At 39.2% G+C, this 24,517-nt stretch overlaps 2 protein-coding genes across 5 annotated transcripts in view; one reads left to right on the top strand and one right to left on the bottom strand.

Moving 5' to 3' along the window:
• Positions 1–5,086, top strand: part of tanc1b (tetratricopeptide repeat, ankyrin repeat and coiled-coil containing 1b) — a 153,462-nt gene extending 148,376 nt beyond the window's left edge. For 2 of the 4 annotated variants that reach the window (XM_017692271.2, XM_037539215.1), the window contains 5 exons: positions 685–714; positions 816–907; positions 1,666–1,812; positions 2,078–2,178; positions 2,390–5,086. In XM_017692271.2, coding sequence (XP_017547760.1) covers positions 685–714; positions 816–907; positions 1,666–1,812; positions 2,078–2,178; positions 2,390–3,788 — 1,769 coding nt within the window. In that variant the 3' untranslated portion in view covers positions 3,789–5,086. The remainder of the gene's footprint in view (positions 1–684; positions 715–815; positions 908–1,665; positions 1,813–2,077; positions 2,179–2,389) is intronic. The other 2 variants (XM_017692272.2, XM_017692273.2) reach the window with 2 other exon arrangements.
• On the bottom strand, positions 4,829–23,155 carry LOC108424327 (WD repeat, SAM and U-box domain-containing protein 1). Its single transcript, XM_017692270.2, has 11 exons — positions 22,539–23,155; positions 19,197–19,384; positions 17,685–17,771; positions 15,443–15,536; positions 15,089–15,122; positions 14,902–14,942; positions 14,703–14,803; positions 12,750–12,776; positions 10,551–10,730; positions 7,015–7,149; positions 4,829–6,048 (listed from the first exon to the last, which is right to left on the bottom strand). The coding sequence occupies exons 1-11, from the start codon at positions 22,934–22,936 to the stop codon at positions 5,897–5,899; spliced, it is 1,437 nt and encodes a 478-aa protein (XP_017547759.1). The 5' UTR covers positions 22,937–23,155; the 3' UTR covers positions 4,829–5,896.
• Positions 23,156–24,517: the final 1,362 nt, after the last annotated feature.

Raw genomic sequence — 24,517 nt, 5'->3', positions numbered from 1 at the left:
TTAGAAACATACTGACAAAGCAGTAGATAATTGCTAAAAAACAGCTGTACTTGCCCTGATAAATTTCACATGTGGTACTGTCATTTAATAAAGCAGGTCACTCATGACTGAGTTTCCAGACATCCGCTAATGAGATAAGGAGGACAGCGGTGCATTCTCTCTCTGTGATACTCACATGCACACAACAGCAACACTGACCGTTAACAACCGCCTTACGGTCACTGGTAAACAGCACAGGCTCTATTATGGCCCTGAAAATGAAAGCATTGCACTGCCAAAGTAATGCCTCCCATTCACTCATAACACCCTCACAAACCTCAGTATTTAGATTATAATATTTAGGATGATGTGTTAATAAATTCTGATACACACAGGTGTAAGTTGGAATATAGAGATGGTTTATAACTGAAGGCCCTTTTCCACTGTTTGACCCCATTTCTTTGCATGGGTCTGTGTTGTCTACAGTGTTTTCTAAGAGGCCATTGCACATTTAATCATGGCCCAAACGATCAAATGTGCAACAGCCAGAGTCAAACCTGTGAAAATAGTACATGCATAGTACATGCAATAGTACAGTCAGGTTGATGTCGATCTCTCTGTATTTTTCTCTTTGCATGTCTTTCATTCCTACATTGTTTCACTCTTTTCCTCTCTCTTAACTGCTTTCAATAAAACCCTCATAAGGCTACAGAACATCTCCTTATGACCGAACAGGTACAGTTTTTAGGTAACTTTACCACTCTCAAAGGGAAGTTTTAAATGCAAACTATTTAAAGGGTTGGACGACTCACCTTCTCTCCCTCCCTTGAACCTAGGTAATGCAGCCTGGGCGATGGCCACTTCTAAGCCTGACATCCTCATCATCCTGCTACAGAAGCTTATGGAAGAGGGCAATCTTCTCTACAAGGTAAAGACAAAAATTACCATTCAGGATCACAGATAAAAATCTGATGTGTGAATGACTGTCTTAGATGAATAATCACCCAAAATAAAACAATAACAGTAAAGATTGCTTGGTTTTATTAAAGCTTTTTCCCCAGGAAGTTCATTTTGCTGTGTGAAGTTAACACAGGAGCTCCCGTTTTTTTTTTGTTTGTTTGTTTGTGTTTTTTTTTTTTTTTTGCTGACCTTAGTGCTTGATTAATTTCCCACATACACCTTTTAAACAAATTTTGATCTTCAATACAGCAGAGAGCAAAGCCCAAGGAAAGGTTTTCGTGTTTTTTTTTTTTTTTAATAATGAATCTCCAGTCCCACTCTCATCTCTGTACACTTATAAATAAAAATGAGAGTTTATCTACAATTAACTTATCTTAGTTTCACCCTCTAATCCATGAAAAGTTGAAAAATAGCAGCTGTATTAAATGATTCTTATCAGAGAAAGATTTGAGTTAAATGAAAAGAAGATGAAGAGTATGTGTATGTGATTGATGTCTGACATTTAAAAGATTGAGTTTTGTGTCAGGGAGAGAGAGACGATGATGCTGGAACCAGTGATTGATGCAGGGGGAGTGTGCGAGTTGCATGCTGGGACATATTGAGTATCTGATTACTACTTTTGCTCTTTCTATTTCTCTTCTGTCCTTCTTTACCTGTTCATTCTCTATTTTTCCTTCTTGTTCTTGATGCTTGCATTCTTATTCTCTTTCTCTGTCTGTCTTTCAGAGAGGGAAGATGAAGGAGGCAGCTCAGAGGTATCAGTATGCTCTAAGGAAGTTTCCCAGGGAGGGCTTTGGTGAGGAGCTGAAGGCATTTAGAGAGCTACGAGTCTCTCTGTACCTCAATCTTTCACGCTGCCGCCGGAAAACCAACGTGAGCATCAATCTTTCTTCCCTAAATTTATATAGTTGTGATACCATCTTACATAGTTGTCATTACACAACTTTTTTTTCAATTTTGTAACACAAGACAACATATCAGATGTTGAAACTGTGATATATATATATATATATATATATATATTTTATGTGTATATAAATACATAAATACTATTTTATCTATTTTAAAAATATTGAATTTGGTGCCAGGATTGTATGTTAACCACTTGTTGAAGACCCTGTTTTTGTCTCTCACCTAGGACTTTGGCATGGCTGAGGAATTTGCCACAAAGGCATTGGAGCTGAAGCCTAAATCCTATGAGGCATACTATGCTCGTGCTCGAGCTAAGAGGAGCAGCAGGTACAACCAAATAGCTCTCTTTATAAAGACTTTAATCATAGTCCATTTTAATGATATCATAGAAAAGGATGGAATTAACCGAATTATAACTTGCCTTAACTTCACTGCGCTTGCCCTAACTTTACTTTTTTTCCATGTTATTTCATTTTCCCTAGTGTTATTCTGCTTTCACCTTTACCTATTTAATTTTTTCTGTTTCTTTTTCTAACAGGCAGTTCACTGCAGCATTAGCTGACCTGCATGAGGCAACCAAGCTCTGCCCCAACAATCGTGAGATCCGTCGTCTCCTGGCTCGAGTAGAAGAGGAATGCAAACAAATGCAGCGTGCCCAAAATAAACAACAGGGGGCAAATCCATCTGCAGCTGACCATGACTCTGACCATGAGCGTGAAGAGGGGGAGGAAGAGGATCTAACAGAAAACAGTTTGGGGAGAGACCTGGATGAGGAGGATTCCTCTCAGCTTGATGCCAGAGCTGAGCCCTGGTCACAGAATATCTACCAGTTTAACCGGACCCTGCCAGACTCTGTGGGTAATGGTCAGCAGACTGGCCAGCCAGACTCTCCTCTTCATAGGCAGAGCCAGAGGCAACACCAACGGGAGCCTGTGGCCCACAAGAGCCTGATTTTGCAGCCCACCAAACAGGCCCAAATCGTCAAAACCAACCAACACCTGAGCTCTCTCCAGGCAGGCTCTACCCAGCCTACAGCTTGTAAATCACAAACCCATGGCCCTTCAAGCCCACTCCCTGGACGTCACATGCTGAAGGCAGGGCCAGGCATTGACATCAGCCCTCTACCACTCCCTAGTGAAGACAAAGGCCACACATCTACTGCCACAGGTCACCATGAAAGTGAAGGTGTCTTCCAGTCTCAGGCATACCCCTCATCTGGCTCCAGTAAGGCTCCAGAGAGACTCTCGGCCCACTCCGTGAGCTCTTTAGAGGGTCTGGCTCTGTCAGCAGCACCTGGTGCTCAGGGGCAGGAGCTGAGAAAGGAGTCAGTACAGGGGGCAGGCTCTGGCTCTGGTTCCCAGGCAGGCAGCATGAGGGTCTCAAGCTCCACAAGCAGTTTGGCATCCAGCAGCAGTCTGTCAGACAGTGGGAAGCTACAAGGCCCAGATGTTCGCACCAAAACCAGCGTGGACAAAACCAAGGCTGCCCAGGGAAGCATTGTGGAGTACAAACCCAGACCTTTCATGGGCATTATGGACAAAACAGCACGTTTTCAGCAACAGCAGCAGCAGTGTCACCAGTCTCGTGGCTGGCAGAGTCACTCCTCAGACAGCCACAGCATGTCCTCTGCAGGGCTAGCAGGAGTGAACTGTGAGTTGTCGTATCCCAAGCCCTCTAGCACTTACCATGAGCAGCTCAAGGCCTCCTCTCAGGGAGCTGCTCTGGGGGGCCTGCACAACGGCAGCCTGCATGCTAAAGAATTCAACGACAAGTTCTGCCAGGCCGCCACCTGTTACAAAGAGTCCAAGCCAGCTGTTGCCATGGCACATTCCTACACAGACAGTAAGCCCAAGCATCCCAGCTTAGCTCGAGATAATCCTGCCATTCATGTAGCTTCAATGAAACCAAAGCGATCTTTTATCGAGTCTAATGTATAGAGCCTATTCATAATACAACCGTAACCCGTTGCTCCTTGCTCTCTTTCATGCGCTGTCTCACATGAACAACAGCTACACAAATGCACACACAAAAACACACATCTGATATTAAAATGAAAGTATTTTTCATAAACAGACTTTTTCAGTTGTGAACCAGGTCTAAATTGTACATCATGGTCATTACATCTCACATCTGAACTGCTGTTTTTTTGTTTGTTTTTTTTTTGGGGGGGCAGTACAGCCAAAAGTTTGTGCTAAGGTGGCTGCTTGCTCATCATGCTTCAGCCACCCTGGAGGCTAACCACTGAACACACAGGGCACACAGAATTTAACACACAGCACTTTACAAACCATTACTGCATATCTGTGCGTACAATATACATGCACATGTGGGAGCTTATACTGTGGACAATATATCACTGGTGCTGAGAAAAACACAAAAGTAGGAATGAATGATTTAATATGTGGACAGTAGAAGAGGTCAATAATGAGACATTCCTGTGTTTTGAATAGAATCTTTAACCACTAGTGCAATGTGTTCCAAGTCCTGCTCGAGAAGGCCACAGTTTAATATTTGCTGATTATCTGCTCTAACTTTCCTCTTTCAGCTCATTTGGTCAAGTTGAAGCAGGGCTGTTAGAAGACAAGGGAAACTGCAGGACTGGATTTGAGGAATTGCTCTAGCCTTGTAAATAGTAATAGTGTGTATTTTTCAACCTGTTTGTGAAGGTCTACATCAGTGAATTTGACTTATTGAGATAAAAACATTTGTCTATTTTGCTTTTGTTTTATGCACATTCTTTGGTTAAGATTATGTTTGAGGTTATAAAAAATATACTAGGTTTGTATGTTTGTATATTACATATGGATTTGCCCATTAATGTTAAAAGCTAAAAATCTCTCCTCCTATGTGCTTGTTTTGCTGTCTAGGATAATTTATTTACAGCGCCTATGGCTTGGTAATTGTAAAAGCAATATATTTTATATAGTTATTTTTGCACAGCTAATAAAAAGAAGAATTTTTAAATTTCAATGAGAAGCTCTATAAATATGGAGATCACCTGGATTGAAATGCATGCCACAGCTGCCGGTTTTAATAAAAGAGAAAATACAGTATACAGTTAAAATATGAGAGGTATTGCGCTCGGGGGGCACGCAGTTCTATTTTAATAAGTATGTTATTTGCAATTGTTGCCATGTTTCATTAATGTGCAGAACTGTATTCTCTTTAATCACATGCTGTAAAGATGCATTACTGCCGTTATTCAACAGGAAATAAAACAAAAATCCACTGTTAATCATCCTGCACTACTGCCATTCTGTTCATCATTGCATTCAGAGGAGCAAACATCATTGGATTTTCATTCCCAGTGTACAATGACAAGCAGCTACACAAGATTTAGTGTATTTCAACAATTGCTTTTGACTGTCTGCGCCAAGTCAGCTGAGTAAATTTTAATGTAAAGCCTCAAGCAGAACAGTAAGCAGCACCGACAGATATTTGGCCTAAGTGGGTGTACAGATCTAAACATTGTGTTATTTACTGCTTCTGTAATATTTATATAACAGTGATCAAATACAAAGGCTAACACGAATACTCTCACTCAATGGTTTACTGCTACAGACTGTTAAAAGCACTAAGAAAGGAATTAAAGAAATTTTAAGAAATACTTTTCTATGGAGATGATGTTGCCTTGGTACTGCTGGGCATATAGTGTATCTGAATACAGTTGCTTTACCATACAAGGGCATTCATATAAGACTACAAAGCACATCTGGACAATTATGATTTGAACTACATGTACATGTAGAGCCAACTATTTGAAATGTGTCCATGCCAAACACACTGGGTTCAAAAGTTTAGGACACTTTTTATTAATTCTGTATTAAATGCATAAATGAAGCCTGGTGGCTGATTCTCCATTGTACAAGTTACTACACTGTTAAAACAGACATGTTAGAAACAATACATTTTGTCCTACACATATTGACATGCTCAGTTAAGATCAACACATTTTTGTGTTACTTTTAATGCCAAATGTGTTTAATCAAATATTTTGTTAAATAATTCCTTGAAAGCCCAAACAGGAGGTTTCTTGCAGTTACAGTCACAGAGTGGCCTTCCAACGGTCTATGGCCATCTTTAGGGTCCTGTTGGGAGTGAGGATGGTGCTGTGAAGGGGTAAGTTTGTCATAGGACTGGAGTGATTTGAGGTGTTGATCCAGCTCTTGATTGCCTCTCTCTCATAGGAGTAGCCATCTGTTTAAAGCAAAGAAAAATGACATAAGCACTCAGAATGCTTTGCCGGTGTGGTTTTTATTGAACGGCAATACTTCAAACATAGCAATTATCGACATTACAAGCAGAAGTGCAGAGAGTCTGCATCTGGAGAGCAAACCACTTTTTTATTATTGTAGCTTTCTCTCAGTAGTTCTTGGTTTACAGTTAAAGATGCACTGCAGATGACGTTTTGTACAAGTACAATACAAGGTGAAGGAGAAGGAAGTTGAATGGCCAATTTAACACTTCTAAATAAGCTTACAGACGGTTATTACAAGTTTTGGATCAGTGTGCAATTACGCTTGTTAGCAGAGCTTTTCTCTGTACTGCAGTAAATTGTCGATTGGTACTTTAAGACACAGCGTCAACTGCACGAACAGTGCAGAAGAGTGGTGGTCATTTTAGAAAATATTGTGATGTACATTAACTTTGACAGCCATTTGCTTTGTCTTCAAAGAAAAATACCTTTTAGTTACAGTCAAATTTTAGTCATGTTCATGATGTTTAGGTAAAACTGATTAATAATCTGGGGATGATCAAATTCAATCTCTTCTGGCGGTAGAGGCCTGGATCATCATTCAGCTTCATCAGAGACAATCTAAAATTTAAATTTTTCCATAGCAGTTAGTATAAAACATGAAAAGAAGATGTACTGCAAAAATAATCCAGACCGTCTGCTTTTTCACCTGTGGCATTTTATTAACATAAATGTTGAACAAATTAGCCATCGTTTCCATCCATGTTCTTTATCACATCATCTTAGACATCAGAAATCATGTAATTGATTCTTTGACGTATTGTTGTATTTGTCAGGAATTAGCACCACTGGCCACCCCATTCTATCTCTCTCCCTCTCTAGCTTTAAGACTGACTGCCTTAAATTAGCAATAGGGATGACACAGCTGAGCAATCACAAGTTCTTCATTCAACTGTCCACCAACTAACCTGCGGCCATGACTGGATCCTTCATGACCTCCCTTGTGATCGGACACAGGAACTCATCTGGGACATCAGAGCCAATCACAGCAAATTTCAGATCCTCAATCTTCCTCATAACTTTACCCCGAAGACCTAGTGACTCTACAGGCAAGAGACAGTTAACATCAATGTTTCTTCTTTTAACAACAAGGTCTGAACCACGCAATCTTCACTGAAATAATGTAGAAAAAAATAATAATGGTTATAATTAATCCCTCTTTTATTGAATGAATGGATTAACTAATTAACAAATGAATGTACAGAAAATTCATCATGTGAAGACATCAGTGTCTTTACCATCTTATCAGTCTGTAAAGTGCTTGATTATTTGATTCATGCTTTTCAGATTTCATGGCCAGACAAAAAGCTCATCTCTGAGCCTACTCCTTTTGTGGGAGACAAAAGGAGTACACCCAGCGTCTGGATCCATTCAGCTTCACAGAAGAGATTTTGTGTTTGTGTGTGATTCATCGCAATGATGCCCTCTGAGAATCAGGCACAACACATCTCAAAGTTTTCTTCAGGGGAAAAAGCACTTTTCCATCCATGTAAGCGCTCAGGTATGCCAAAGGTAAAAAAAAAATGACAGACACTGTTTTCCAGTCATGTACAACTATATTCCACTATTTTACTGTGAACCTATAGTGCGGAATTTGTGACAGCTTCAGTCAGGGCTGAAATACTACAAACACACTGTCTGGCAGATCTTCTGAAGCCCAGCTGTGCTGCAGAAAGAACTGAGCCTTCAGCTTGGATTCTCACTAATACTGTGAATGCAGCAGTCAACGTGGTGCTATGATGGAGCTCCTCCTTTATTTCTATCAGCTCTCAATCTAAAACATAACTTCCCAAAAGCACAATAGTGTCAAAATCATCTTTTGTTCAAAGTGATGTTCGCTTTACCAGCCTGTGATGATCTCTGGGCTACAATGCATTTGGGAAACCAGACAGGGAATTCTCTGTCTGATCTCTCCATCTGATCTCTGACTCACGTACCCACTTGCACTCTCTCCGTGGGGCTGTATTTGAAATCAGTATTCAGTCAGCAGTGGCCACATGCACTCGGAAGTGGCAGTTGGGACAGCACAGCTGTGAGTTGTTGAGTGCATCACATAAATTACTCTGAGACTTCAGCATCTTGCTAAATTAAATTAATTAGTAAACATTCACTAGTGTCCTGAGAGAACCCACCAGACAACAGTGAAAGTACAGCAGTTGCAGGGATAGACTAACAGAGCAATCAGAGTACAATCAGCCCCAGGTTCACCTGTACACCAGAGACTGCAGCAAAGAAATGCTAAATCAACACTGCATGCTTTCAAACAGCATGACACACATCTGCCCAGCAACTATTTCTGTAATGCGTTTAACCAATCATCTTTCAATAGCCACCCTCAGATACAGAACCCCATGAATGAGAGAAACAGAGGCAGATGACTACAGGCTTTACAGTTTACAACACAAGAGACTTTCAGAAGAGAAACAAAAACTGCTGATACTGAATCCAGACTGATCTCATTGCAGCTCCCTCAGGACACAAACCACAGTTAATTCAACCATTATTTTCTGATTTAATTATTTGAGACTTACATTCTAAATATTTTCCCTTGTGACTGAACTGATTTTTCCTAGCCTGGAGCCTTTCAACTAAAACTAGGCTACAGAAGGAACTGTAGTGTTACTTTGCTGATACACACAACAGCCTTGATGCATCTCCACCAGGAAGGATGTAAAATGATAGAAATAATAAGCTATGCACCTGTGCATGTACTGCAGATCACAGCCAAAAATCTCATTTAGCTTTTGTGAATACACAAGATCCCATTCCACTGTGAAGCACACAAAAGCTGACAGGAGCTGCTCGCAGGCTGGTTTTAGCTTTCTTAAGTGAGCTTCAGCCAGCAGAAATCAGGCGGTATTGTGGATCTCTGTTTGGAGCCAGAGTGAACGGCTGCAAGCTATGCAATGTGGAGCGATTGGTGTATTCATAAGTGAAAGTCACGCACATAAATAAAATAGAAGTGGAGAATTTTACTGATGATTATGAATATAAGAAGATAAACCTGCTATCTGATCATCACTCCTTCACGTGTACAGATACATACATCCATACTTTAGCCTTTAGGTTCACTGAAAATGAGTTTCTAATACAGAGAATAAGGTACACCAACTGTTTAAACCTAAATGCAGGTTTATCTGTTAACTCGGTTGCAATAATACAATATTTTCGATTGATGCATACAAACCAGGATTAAAAGTTTTTGTATGTAACCCTCATTATGTCTAAAATACTGGATTATTGCAACTGAGTTAACAGGTAAACCTACATTTAAGCTTAAAAAATTACATTTATTCCTGTTGATCCATTATTTTAAACTTCACATAGGGATTAATGTAAATGTACAGCTAGTTTACATTTCTAAAATACACTGTGCTGAAAATGATTCATTTATTAAAAATAATATCAAAAATAGGGTCAAAGTCAAAGTTTTAAACAGATTAAAATTTTGATACCAGATTGGTTAATCCATGTTTGATGAGGACATTTTTATTTAGTGATGTCACTAATATTTTCTGATGTTATTTACTGCTCCTTAAATGCATCAAAAGCAATTTGAGGTCTAATAGCTCCCCCTTGTGGAGAATCATCAGCCTGTAAAATGTGAGCGAGAGGGCGAGTCACAAGCCAGGTCCATTAAGTGCCTTTTGTCGAAAAAAAAAAAAAAATTATGGAACACAGCTGCATTTAAAAGATTAAACAGTCAGTAATTAGCTCAAATCTCTGCCTTATTTAATTCCTTTTGGTTCAATCCACCCTGAATTAAACAGTACATTATGTTATGCAATAACTAGTCTATTTATTGATTTGCTTAATCAAACCAATAAATAGTAATTACTAGTCAAAAAGCGTACATTACTGGCAAATGTTAGCCCCTACAAAGCACAAACAATGCAAATGTACCCTCACAGATTATGTTTTTTAAGGTATTTAGGGTTCAATATTGTAGGAAAGGGACAAGCAGTCAGAAGCAAATGTTTAGGCAACTCTCGTCAAAATGTTTTGTTGTTAAATTACAATAAACTAACTAAATATGACATTTATGAATGACACATTTACACACTACACATTTAAGTGCAGAATTTCTATTTAATTAGTTAGTTTCAGCAAATAAACAATAAGATTAGGACATAGAAAACCTGAAATTTGACCAGGGCACCCAATATTTGCATACAACTGTGTTTGTTTAGCTTTGTTTGTTTTTCATAACTTTACACTGTAAAAGTAAAAAAAAAACAAAAAGTAGTCAATGCAACTTTAAAAAGAACATGTTACAATCATGTTCCCTGAACAAAGATACTGACCTTGTACTCTTGAGGGTACCACTACAGTGGATGTCAAAAGTGGACATTTACACCCTGAATAGGTTTCAGCTGACAAGTGATCTACTGTTCACCATCTCCTTTAATAACCACATCACTGTTACTACGGCTGTTTTTCTTACCAATATTCAGATCAGTGCTCAGTGTATCTTTGGTGAGGGTGATGAGCTCAGGTCCATCGATGTTATTGGCCTTAAATGTGTTCACAAGTACATCTAGTCCCTCCTCCTGCAGCCATGCACTCACATCCTCCTCCGTCCAATCAGTGACCATCTTTCTGGAGTGCCCGAGCGACTTCCTTCCTGCTCACAACCCAAACAGGAGGTACTTTTTTTAGATAATACATGGTCAAATCTTTTCATGTCCAGTGTTAATTGTTCTGTCAGGAAAGCACTTACGGACTAATCAGATCTACTGTGAAAACTATTATACCTGCATGACTATAGCAAAACATTAACCCAACCTGCCAACCCAGCCATAACAAATGTCCTCTCCGCTCACAGATAAAAGGTGTGTTAATGGTTTTGTACATTCCTCACATTCCTTATAACAACGCTTTAATCACATCAGAAACATTCTCATCCACAGCATCATCCATATAATTGACTATGAGGACTGTGTTAATGGTTTGTGATATATAAAGGAGAGATATAGCGTTGGCTTATCTCAGGGCAGGTGGACGTTAGCCTCTGCCTCCCCAGTCTCTCTCCCATTCTGTCTCAATCTGCCTCAGCTCCTGGCTCAGTTTGCCTCATTGCTTGTTCTAATTCCATTTTTAATGTGCCCTCTTCAGCTTGCCTTTGCCATTTCCCATTAGAGGAATCTGCATGGCCATTTGAAGGGCTGTTCCGTTACTGTATAAACACAAGCGAAGTTTGTTAGATAATGCTGAGTTCATGACAACTGGAAATTCTGAATTTTTCATCTTCTTGGTTTCCACACCAAAGTGTTTACACCACTGCAGCTGACGCCACTGCAGCAATTTCATAAACTCTTGACTTTAACTGTATTAAAATGCCAAATAAAGCCACTTCACACTTCACAGAATTACTACTCAGAGATCTTGAGAAGCTCCAACTTTTTGAGTGAGGATTACTAGTTGGAAAACTGAAAATAGATTTTTCTCACGTGGAGGTCAGACAATCCCCATTTCCAACGCAGTAATGAAAGCAGCATAAGCCTTCTGAGAGATAAAGGGTTGAGTGAACATAAATGTCGACTTTGGCAGCCAAGAAATCACAGTGACCAAAGACAATGGTTGCCAAAGCTGGTTATAAGCCATAACCTAGGAATAATATTTCAGATTTCAAAACCATAACATTCAATTTGCTATGTTCAGACTACTTCATCTCTTACACATGACTGCTGAAACAGTTTTGTTACTTCACTATTCTAGCTTGCCTGTTAGTGAGCTAAAGGTAACACAGCTAGCAACAACAAAAAATAACAGACATCATGGCTCTAATGCAAAGCTTACAGCCAGATAATGAGGTTAGTCACTACATTTCTGTATTGTGGTGGCATAGAAGCAGGTCAGACCATTATATCTGCTCAGGAGGTGCTCTTTTACTGAAACAAGCAGAACAGCCACACAACAATGGTAAAGCAAAGCAGGCATGTCACTTCTAGCCATACGATTACTCATAATGATAGGCACACAAACTCTCTCACCACAGCCCAGCACGATATAACGTAACACATACACATACCTTAAACCAACGAACACCACTAAGTGCAGGATGCACAGCTCAGCTTACCACTTCTTCATATCAGTTTGTGTGCAGAGTGTGTGGCAGACACCATAGTACATTCAGATTTCTCAAAAAATGTTCTGCATTATAAAGTTTGCAGAGCTAATTAATTCACTGCTGCTAACCTCAGTAAAGCCAATTCCAGGAGCATTCTGACTGAAAAGATAAGATATGATAATCCTTTATTAGTCCCACAATTAGGTTTTGTTTTCCCTCTCTACCAGTTTTCCATTCCACCTTTCTGGCTCTTCCTCTGTGCCGCTGTTTACTCACAAAAAACATGCACACACAAGAAAAAAATACAACATACACATTAATCGGGATCCCTAGCATCTAGTCCAGTCTTTCATAATCCTGCTCTTGGGTGCTGTTCCCTGCCTTGACACCTTTGAGCCAGATCATCAGCTAATTATCAGGCCCTCCATGAGCTGGATCAGGTGAGTTGAAACCAGAAAAAGTTGAAACTGTGCAGAGGACCCATGAGCAGGATTAAAAAACACTGACACAATCCTGTAACAGTTGAAGAACAGCACAAGAAGCTGTAAAAGAAGGATGATGAAATGGTCCTACCTTGATTCGTTGCTTTTGGTAGATCAGCTAAAAAAGAGGAAAGAAAAATGACAACCACATCAAAGGAGACACAATTGAGGCACTTATTAAATCAGAATTGTTCCATTAAAGAGGGAGTGATGCAGTGTTTTATCCTCTTCAGTTTCATCAATTCTATTTGATGTTGGCTTCCAAAAAGACTTTCTCCTCATGGGTAAAGACAACGACTTTGGTGAAAAGAGAACTTCCAAACAACAAAACTGGATGAGCATATAAAATACAGACTTTCCTGTACAGGCTCTGTGTCTTATCAAAAGCATATGATCTTACAGTCTGCACACAGACACTAGTATAAAGGCTTTAAAATCGTATTTACAGGCAAACAGTAAGTAGTTAATGACTCTCTCAGCTCCCTCAAACTGGATTAGTTTGCTGTAATCAAGATGAGTGAAAGAAAATGAAATAATCTTCAATGCTTAGTTAATTATAGCACCCAGAAACAACCCACAGATGCCAGAAACATCTACAGCAAGTCAGTTTAAAACTACCCCTCTATGATGTTTGCAATAGCACCATCTCAGTAAAATGCCTTATTTGTCAGTATCTTGTGTTTGAGCGAGGAGAAGTGAGTCCATTAAAGCGGTAATCAAATCTACATGGCCTAATGGTACTCAGACTGACTGGGCTGGGAACAGTCATCTGTAACCTCGACAGGCATTAGAGTTGTGACTGGCTGAGTATGGATGGACACAAGGAGTTTTAATGTTGTATATTTGGAGCACTAGCTCCTCTTGCAGCAGTGCCAGTTTTAGTCTCAGAGCCAGCGTCCTGTGCCATCTGTCAGCATGGCACTAAGACTCAACTACAGGGCACAGTGTAGCTGCACAACAGAGTTCAGGGTCACACACATGACACACACACTCGCTCTCACTCATTCATGATGAGCATTAATGAGCTTCACTCTGAATCTGCTTAGCACTACAAATTATAATCTTGACCCGCTCTGTAATACAAATGATGCTTGGGTAATGTGAACTGTTGTCAGATGCCAGGTTAATCTGGCATGCACTAAGCTCTCAGAGGTCACTGTTGTAAGCTAGAACGCATATGTTCACTCACAGGAAACCTTGTGGAGGTGTCAGTGAAGAGCCACAAGCAAGGTGAGATGTATGAGTTTAGGATGGTTGCATATGCCACTTAGTTTTGAATACTAGGCAATATAATATCGCCTTGCATCACTTAATATTCCACATTTGGAAATTAGCAACTGTAATCAAAGGTGCTGAACTCATTCTGTTTAACACTTTTTCACAACAGCCATTAAATGCAATTTTGTGAAAGAAAAGGTTTTGGATGTTCCTCAATAAAACTGCATTTTTTTTATTCCATGACTTTGATCAAATATAGAATTTTTGTGTTTTTAGACTGGCAACCAAGTCATCTTTTTATTGCAGCAGGTATCCATGATTTTATAATATCAAGAAAACTGCATTTGTTCTGTTCATTTTATCTCAGCACAGCAGTCTTATGAATTTCTTTCTGAGCAGGGGTTCCTATCACCCCTATTATTTAACCCGTCATTGCTCGCTAGCAGCTCAACACAGAGTCACATTCTACATAACGAGAGTCCACAGTATCCTAATTAATCTGATGACAGAGTTATTCTGCTAGGGAGTGGCTACTAGGGGGCCACTAGAGTGCCTGCAGAAAGAAGCAACTGTCCATGTAGAGCAAGCACAGTATATGTCTCGGCCATTCAGGGTCTCTTTGAGAGACATACAACAGTCACTTGTTAGGAACATCCTGCTGATAATTTTCAGAGAGTAATTTGGACTGGAACTGATTTGGAGCCATCAAATCCAACCAGATAAGAATTCATGTCATCAGACATTCTTGCCTCTGTCTGTTACTGAGAATAGGTGGAGTCTGACAGATGTTTATGTTCTTATATGATTAAAACCATTCAGGGCTCACTTGATATGGCATCACCAATCCTCCAGATATTCACTCTTTTATCCATGGAGCCAGTGGCCAAGATGAGCCCAGAGGGGGAGAAGGCACAAGCAGTCACATATCTACAATGGAAGAGGGAGGGAGAGAAAACCCTTACGGTCACAAGAGGATCAGTTGTTAGGATCACAGTGAGAGACTCAATCAGAGAAAGAGAACTCACCGTTCATGCTGGGATAGAGAATGAAGTACAATGCCCTGATTCTGCAGAAAGGACATATACAAACATTCATAATAGCTTCATAAGATGTTTATACAAAGTGAAAAATTGATTTTACATTAATGAAATAGAGTTGCACAGATGATTACAGATGGTTAAAATGCATAAAACATAACACTGGTTTACTTACTGCATCATACACAACCACTGTTTTATCCACTGAACTGCAGGACAGAATAAAACACATTCAGCTTATGACAGTCTGGGAGTATTTAGCAGACAGGTGCTCAGTTCTGCAAAACCGCAGCCATCAAGGAGTTATTAGTGTATTTATGAGGGACAAATATACATGCTAATAAACAGCAGCACAATAAGCCTCCTTTAGTTTTCTAAATGATTACAGAACAAGAAGTACAGAAGATGACAAGCTCCCCCTAGTGGTCAAAAAGTGCAACACAACACACTGCAGAAATTCAAAAGTATATGGCATAGAAAAGCCTTGAAAATAGCAGTGTATTTGTGCGCAGATAGTTTTGAGACTCACCCAGATACAAGCATTTGTCCATCAAATGAAAAAGCACAGCACAGAACAGGGAGCAGCTGCGCAGTGAGAGTGTGTACTAGCTTCATACTGCAACCTGCAAAATGCACCAATAATTACACACAGACAGAAATGACTCTGTAGGTTCCTTATATCACCCACTACAAACAAATGCATGTTCTTCTGCCATAAGCACACCGCCCTAACATAATAATTTACAATTCCAGAATAATTGCCACATATTAAAAGAGTGGAACTTGGTGCCTGTAAACCAGACTATCAGGGCCAATATGTAAAATGGTAAGACATGACAGTCCTGTGCAGTTACATGCTTAGTGTCAGTACTGGTGGTTTCTCTTTGGGACCCCACTGAGTGAAACAGTCTATCAGACCTCTCTATACAGGCCTGCTGCAGAGACTGATAAAGCCTGGAAAATAAGCATCATGAATATTCCAATCCACACACTTCACTCAATAACACTGCCAATTTCCTGAGAAAAATGATATCACAGCATCCCTGTGATTGACTGCTACTTATCCCTCTGTGTGTGTGTGTGTGTGTGTGCTCTATCTGAAACAAAAGCCTGCCCAGCAGACTCCCAGCAGGAAGTGACACAGGATGCACATCCCAACCAGCTACGACCGTTGCCATGGCAACAGAGAGACAGGGCAGACAGTGACCTGCACGAGCAAGCAGCTCCAGAATGGTCCACAGAGGAACAAGGAGCTATTACAACTTTAAAACACACTCAGATTTTACATGACAGGAAGGATTCAGTCATATTATTGCAAAGAGACTCTTCATTTGGCACTTTCTCTGACAACATCAATGTGTATATATATATATATATATATATATATATATATATATATATACACACACACATATATCGTTGCTGTCAGAAGAAAACCTTGTATCTCCATTTTTGGTGTTTTTCAGTTTTTGACATAATTTGAAAGTACCTGTTACTCTTTACATTGTTTGTAAATTTTATGATGAGTGGCCTAAAAGAAATGACCCAAAATGACATGGGACTTACATTGAAAGTGAAGTATGTTTTTACCTTCTCCTATAAAGTTACTTTTTTGGAGATACAAGGTTTTCCTCCAACAGCAGCGATATATACACAAGCTCTGTAAATATCCTAAAGTCAGCAGCCGAATAGTACTTGTGTATTAAAATGTGCAGATGTAGGTAAGTGGATTAGAATGTCTACTTATTTTCACTTAGGAAATCAATAAAACATGTTATTTCACCAGGGGTGTCCAAACTTTTGCATACAATGATCTGCTCACATACATATACTTACACAGCAGGTCCGAATGTCTGATTTACTGCAAAGTTTTTAATTAAATCTGAATTAATAGTAAGTCATCACCATAACAATGTAAGGGGATAAGTAGACCCTTAGAGGTTTCATGAATTTCAGAATCTCTCAGCATTGTTATGCCCCTCATTTGCTACAATGACAGTGCACACTTAAGCCAGCATAGACTATATGTATTTGTGCAAAAGAAAGGTTGCTTAAACTTGAATAGTGTCCTAAAAACAGCGCAGAATCTTGAACATTTCTTCTTTTTTACACGTCATAACTCCTATTTTAATTTTTTCACAATTCTAAAACTTTCTATTATTTTTAAACATTTTATTTTTTAAACTTTCCATATTTTCACCTGTTGTGATCACAAGCATGTGTTAGTTGAAGATTATTGTTAATATACGTTTACTGGACCCAGTACTTTTACATTAAACAGGCAGGACAGGACCAGACACAAATTTCACAGTACAAATAAAAGCAGTAACAACAAAAACTTTAGAGTACTTTGCTGCAAATATGTACATAGTTAGAACTTCCTAGCTCCTGGTGTTGTGTTGTTATAAAGTATGAGCATCTACGGTGCAGAGTTTAGTGATATGATAGTGAGATGTAAACGAGGACAGTGCTATCTGTCAGTGAGGATGTAGTGTGGACTATGCAGAATGGAGCATGCCAGTTGTGATGGTTTGTTATCATAAGCACTGTGTATGGCTCAAATAGGTTCAATCATATTGATTAGATTAATGATCAAAATATCAAAATACAAAATGATTTATACAGAACATTGTACAGTTTTGGTTGACATTTCTATATGTCCTCAGGCCCACAAGTCAGCACAGGTCAGAAGAAGCTGCCTGATATATAATATTTAGTGAGGGCACTGTGCAGTGTGTGGGTTGGATGGGAGGGTAGAGTGGAAAGGATACCTGCTGTTGCACAGTGGGAAATGATCCATATTTTCAGCTGGCTGTCCTGCCCACCAGAAGCCAACTGAAATTTCATCGTCTGGCCATCTGACACACAAGCGCACCCACACACAACAACACAAACAATGAATAACCAGCACTGTCATAATAATTGACAAAAAACAAAAACAGTCCATTCACAAAAGAACTCATCACAGTACTTTAATCTGGAAGTGTATTATAATGATATGACCACCTAATGGTGCTGACAGATAAGCTGAGAATAGAAAGAGAAGAGATAATATAAACTCTGAAAACAGCTGCACAGATAAATGTGTTACTACTGACATTCTGATTAGTGGTCTGGATGTTTCAAATATAAGTTTTTAAATTCCATTCTTAAAATGTAATACTTAAAAAAAGTTTAACAAAGGAAGAACAATAACTTTAATTTTAACAATAAAATAATTTCCACTGCACAGCACTGCACATAAACTCAAATATGCCATGTATTACTGACTATTTTATTAAAGCAGAATGGCTGAAAATCAAACATGGCTATACAGTTTGAGATATATTGTAGCCACTAGTCCTATCTTTAATTTCCCTACTCCACTAACTGCTCTCCCTGTCCTTTGCATGGTCTTTCAGACTATTGTTGGCTGGACGTTTTTGGTGGGCTGTATACTCTATCACTCTTTTCAACACAGGATTTATACATCATTTTAGAATGGAATATTAGGCATTATAAAAAATGCACAATCTTAAAATTTTAAAATTGAATAGTAAGACTATATATAACTTTTAGGGATCCACAGGAGCCCTGAAACAGTATGCTAATTCATCCCCTAAAATACCACAGCTGTTGTGCTGCTTTATTAACCTGTTGTTGGCCGAAACTACACAGTGGAAAAGCAGAGTTTCCTCTAACAGCTCGCTCACTACCCAGCTCAGGTTTTACTCTCTCAGCTCTTGTCTGACTCTCAGTTCTTCCTGATCTGCACACATATCCCCAAGGGGAAAACTAGTCCTGCCTTCACAATAAGAGCCCTAGTCAGAATAATCTCTGAACAAATGCTGAAGACCTAAGGCATTTCAGAATTAAGCCAGAATTTTCATTGTATGTTTATGCTGTGATGCACTACTTAGCTAATCCTTCGTTTTCTACAATAAAAACACTTGCTGTACATTTAATTTCCTTTCTTCAATTTACAAAGTTCAGACAACTCCGAACAACTCTGTGTTGCACAGTGCTAAGTGGTGTATGTAAGCTTCCATAACTTGTTAATCACATTAGCCTTATAGCTTCAGGGCAAATGAAAAAAGCAAATTTTAGACACCATCCATGTCTTAGCTGATCAATTACATTTGGTGAAGGAAACGTTTTAGCCAGTCCATCTTTACCAGCACTGAAACCTAAACTCTGTGTGTTCGTCTTCTAACTTCAGAGGTACTAATGCTTTTATGAAAAAACTTCCCATTTTCCAGGATCTGATAGACATTTGGGGCTGTGAAGACAATTAAGAAACTTACCAATATTTGTTTGAGGGGAGAAGTGGCAGCAGTTGACTCCCAGGTCATGAGCATCTTTCTCAGCACGCATCTGATTCATGGTAAGGTTCCAGAGACGCAAGTCTCCCAAAGTTGTGCCTGTTACAAACATTTGCCCACAGGGAGAAAAGGTGCAGGCCACCACTGTGCCCTCACATACCACACTAGATCTGCAAAAAGAGCAGAATGTACCCCAATATTTATTATATAAGACATAGAATTATTAATAATATTACATAACCGTGTATTATCAGTATTTTAAAACTTTAAAAATGCAAGAATGTAGGCTAATCAAATACTGCAGACTGCATATTAAACTTAAACTTGTTTAAATTGAGGGAATTCTAATATGAGGATTATGCCTAATATCCCTAATCCCTAATGGGATTATCTTAAAGGCTTTATTGCCATTGCAGCTATATACAAGTACACAGTGAAACGAAACAATGTACATCCAGGACGATGGAGCAACGCAGGAACACAAATGCAAAACAATGCAATATACACGGTGCCAGTGGTGGACAGTAACTGAGTAAATGTAATTAGTTACTGTACTTAAGTAGTTTTTTCGTGTATCTGTACTTTACTTAAGTTTTTCCATTTTGGACGACTTTTTACTTTCACTCCACTACATTTCAAAGTCAAATATCTGACTTTTTACTCCACTACATTTTGAGAAATCTGTCGTTCCTTTTGGTTTCTGTGTGTATAAAAACATAACATATCAAAACAAAAGAAGTGCAAAGCAAGAACACCAATCAGGGCACGGCGGTCACTTTGTTCTGAACTTGTTTTGACCTGTTGGTCATACCGACCCAGTGCAAGCACACGGTTCAATGTCAGTGCAGCAGCGTAAAAACTTGGGAGCACATACGTCACCTAAATGATGAACTAACCTAACTTTGTGTAAATAGACCACAATATAGAAATATGTACATATATGCAGTCGTGACTGACGTGTTTCTTTTTTTCTGAATTCATACAAACACTTTGATTTTATAGTAAATTAGTTTTGGTTAGTTTATGTTTATGAACAGAGACCTACAGATCAATACAGTAAAGGAAACTTATTTGTGATCCTGAGTTTAAAGCAAGTTTTTATTCAACTTGTAACTAAGTTGTAAATAAATCTTAAACTGAAATTTTGCTTGTTTGTAAAAGTGATTTCAGAGCCACTCGGTTCTGCCTGATAAACTGTTTGCCTTCAGTGTTTTGTGCTTATGATCATTTTAATAGACGTCAGCATCGCTAATTAATGCCATTCTATTAAAAGATTGGTTCACCAAGAGAGACGCTGGACGATTTTCACCTAAAATGAGTTCATGAAGTGAGTCTTGTTATAAAAATGATAACAGGACATCAGAGCCATAATTAATCTAGTACTTTTACTTTCGATACTTAAGTACATTTGAAGGCAAATACTTTTGTACTTTTATTCAAGTTGAGGTCTAGAGTAAGGACTTCTACTTTTACTGGAGTAATATTTTACCTTGGGTATCTCTACTTTAACTCAAGTACATGATTTGTGTACTTCGTCCACCTCTGCACGGTGCAGACAATACACTGCAATAAATACAAAAGACTTACAATAAATACAAAAACACAGGCATGGTACTACGAATATGTTGACTGTGCAATGCACAATGTTACATGCTATGACATATTAGTAGATAGGCTAGCATTTATGAGCATAGCTGTCACTGAGGTAGCAGCCAAAACAACAGCTAAATGCATTATTTGGTTGATAGAGTATTTTAGCAGCTGGCATTGTTTAAGAAAGAAAATGTGCAAAAATGCAAGTAGTAAGATATGAATTATTAAGTGAAGTATTTCAATGCAAAATGCAATAATAATCATATGTAAATACAATGTCACAGACATAATCTGGAAATTCAAAAAGCAGGAAGTGGGATTGAGTCATATTGCTATGTATTTGTGTGTGTGTGTGTGTGTGTGTGTGTGTGTTGTATTTACTATTGTATTTGCTGTGTTATACAGGTCTCTGTATTGCAGCAGTGTTGTATCTCTGAGCCTCATTGGTTTGACAGACATCATATATATTTATATCATTTTCATGTCATCATTCATCAGTGTTCTTTCACTAAGTTAATTCCCAGCTGGCAATCCCTGTGTTGTCAACCAAGCACAAATGAATGGTAGAGTCAAGTTATTTCCTGTTTCAGCAAGACAAAAAAGCCAAACTACAAAACTTGTAGAGAGGAGAACTACCACTCAATAATGTCTTCCATGTTTCTCAAACACTAGAGGGTGAGCGCTACCAAAATTAATATTTTAAAATTTTAATGAAGCATTTGAGTAAAGTGATACTTTTTTTTAAACTATAGTTTATAAATGCTTAAACTTTTATATATATAAAAGTCATATATATATGAATGTGTGTGTGTATATATATATATATATATATATATATATATATATATATATATATATATATACACACATACATTCATTTCCTAAACACAGAAAAGCATAAAACTGTTATAACACCGCTGTTATATTTTTAAGAGCTTTTGAACTCGAGTTATAAGAGTTTAAAAAAGCGTCTCATGTACGTTCATGACGTCAGCGAGCGTGGACAGCCAATGAGCTGCTCTGCCCGCCAACCAACCAGCACACAATAACAGTAATATTAACCAATCAACAGTCAGTAACAGTAATATCAACCAATCAGCACTCAGTAACAGCAACTCTAGTGTCTAGTGGTAACTTTTTTTAGTGAAACACGCTCTTCTACCGTCTACTAGGAAGGTACTGATTTGTGTTATTTAGACCGCCTTGTAGCCACCTTGCTAAAGTGTTTAAATAATCTATTCTCTCTATTGTAATGAAAGACAACCTATAGGTTTTCCTAGTTTTAAGCAGGAATTGTCCTCTAAATGTCATACCGTAGTGCATATTTATAGCGTGGGATAGACTTAATGACCATATCAGACAACGCTAGCAGCATTAAAACTATTTGTAGGTTATTTTGATTGTCTCATGTTATCAGAGGGTCCGTGACGTTTGTAATGTTAAGCTGAGCGTGTATAATCTATTTGAAGTAAGGCTGAATTAACATTAAAAACAGTAAAACGTGAGGAAAAAAAACTAATTTCGCTCAAGTTACGTGCTCGATGAGCTGCAAAAATTGTTAAAACACCTGGAAAATGTCACTCGAGACTGCAGTGCCGCTGTAGGACGCCAACAGACATGTTTACAACAGATGCAGCGGTTATGCATGCATGCCAGAGTGGCCCTTTTAGTAACATAAGCAGGTTTGTGCGCGGTGCTGTGAATTTTCTCGGTGCTGTTAAACAGGCTTACCTACTCAGGGTTTTCTCCCGGACTCCCCACAGCGCCACAGTGCCGTCGGAGGCGCCGGACAGCAGCAAGGCCGAGTCCGGAGAGAAACAACACACTCGGACGGGGCTTCTACCCGGATGCTCGAGTTTGGCCATCACCGCACCTGTTGTAGTGCTCCATAATATGATGAGGGCGTCTGTGGAGCAGGAGGCGAGGTAGGTGCCGCAGGCGCTGAGACAGCAGCAGTGAACGCCGTAGCCGTGTCCAGTGAGAGGGGAGAAGGGCAGCTCAGAGAAGTCGCTGGACGAGTAAACACGGACAGTCTTGTCCCCAGAGCAGGTGGCCAAGAGCTCTGTTGAGAGGGAGCAGCAGTTCACATCCCCACCGTGCTGCTGGAGCGAGCGCAGCAGGACTGCCATCTCCTTCACCGCCGTCTTCAGTTTGTAGCACAACCCTAGTGCGGCAGCTATAGCGCACTGTGATTAACTGTAGGATAATAATGGCTTTATTACGTTAGAATGAGTGTTAGATTAGGAAAACGTTTCCAAAAAGAATAATAGAAAACAGTGTACTGATCAACCAGTCTCTCAGGGATTCTTCCTGGATTACAGGAGTCCAGTGTCTGGGTGTTGTGTAAACTGCTTGCTTGTGTAATGGCCTGCACCGCCCTCCCTTCAGTTTATCACTGAACTCATTACTTATTAGACAAGGTGTGCACAGCACATATGTGGGCACACAGGTTAGTTAGAGAGCTTGAAAAAGCACTGTCGTTATCTCTCATACTTCTTATTCTTCTTCCACACTTTTCTGAGATTAATACAGCCCAAACCACTTAACGTACAGACTCTGTTCAAACTGCATTTCGAAGGTCTTGCTGTGACTTGTGCTTTGTATTTTTGGAGTCGATCGGATTGGTAGTTTTTAATAAAATTAAGTTTAAAAATTAAAAACCTCCCATAAGAATGAATGGCGGAATGTTCTAGAGCTTCAAATTCGACACATATCCCTCTGTTTTAATAAGGTGTGTTAAAATTGTGAAAATCCCACAGATATAACTTGCCCTAGGGTAATTTTCCACCACAATGTTTACACCATCGACAGCTGTTTGCTATTGCTCAATACTACCACTGATTGGGCACTGTTGCTGTTTCTTAAGTGACTCTCATAAACTCTGCTGAAACGACCCAGGACCCGTGTCCTCATGCTAGTTACAGGCATGACAGGCACTGACTATAGAACTGAAGGGTTGAGGCAATGGCGGATAGGTTGCAATACAGTGATTTTAGGGCTTAGAAAATAAGGCAGAGTGTGTAATGATTTTGATTAGCCATAATACAGAGCTCAGTGAAAACAAGTAAATCGAGTAAAGGCACCCTATACAGATTAAACAATGAAATAAGTTGTAACCATATCATCTATAATGCAAAACCAGGAAAACTAATCACACCATCAACTTCTCTGAGCTTTACCAACCACATGGTCATATATCTGTTTGAACATAAACATGAGCGTCAGTCATGCGTTCTGTCTTGTATAATCAATAAATAAATGAGCAGTGGCTGAAGAAATGAAGTGGATGGTCAAGAATGATGAGTGAAACTAGTTTAACTTTTATTTCCACAAGTGAAGACATTTTCTAACGGAGGGGCGGGTTAATGGCATGAGGATCTTAGAATGACGTTCTAGCCATGAGTTAAAGCAGTCCTTTCGACAGTTTTGTCATAGTTGCTTGCGGGGCCTCCCTACTGGCCTGGACACGCATCCAAAAAGCTGGCAATGATATGGACCTTTCTCATATCGTGGCGTTTCGCCATGGGCCGCGCTACTGTGAGCGTGGAGTGTAACCATACAAAGAGCTCTGGGCATAAGTGCAATGTAACTTACCACAAGTTAATTGTGTTATGTTTGCTGTAGCACAGCTACTTACTTCTCAGCTAATTGGCACAGCAAGTAACATGTTTTTCAGTATCGTAGCTCACCCAGTTAAATTCATGCTACAA

The sequence above is a fragment of the Pygocentrus nattereri genome, chromosome 6, assembly GCF_015220715.1.
Source record: "Pygocentrus nattereri isolate fPygNat1 chromosome 6, fPygNat1.pri, whole genome shotgun sequence".
Taxonomy (NCBI): Eukaryota; Metazoa; Chordata; class Actinopteri; order Characiformes; family Serrasalmidae; genus Pygocentrus; species Pygocentrus nattereri.
The sequence above is the reverse complement of the archived record's forward strand: the minus strand, read 5'-3'. Positions and strand labels throughout refer to the sequence as shown.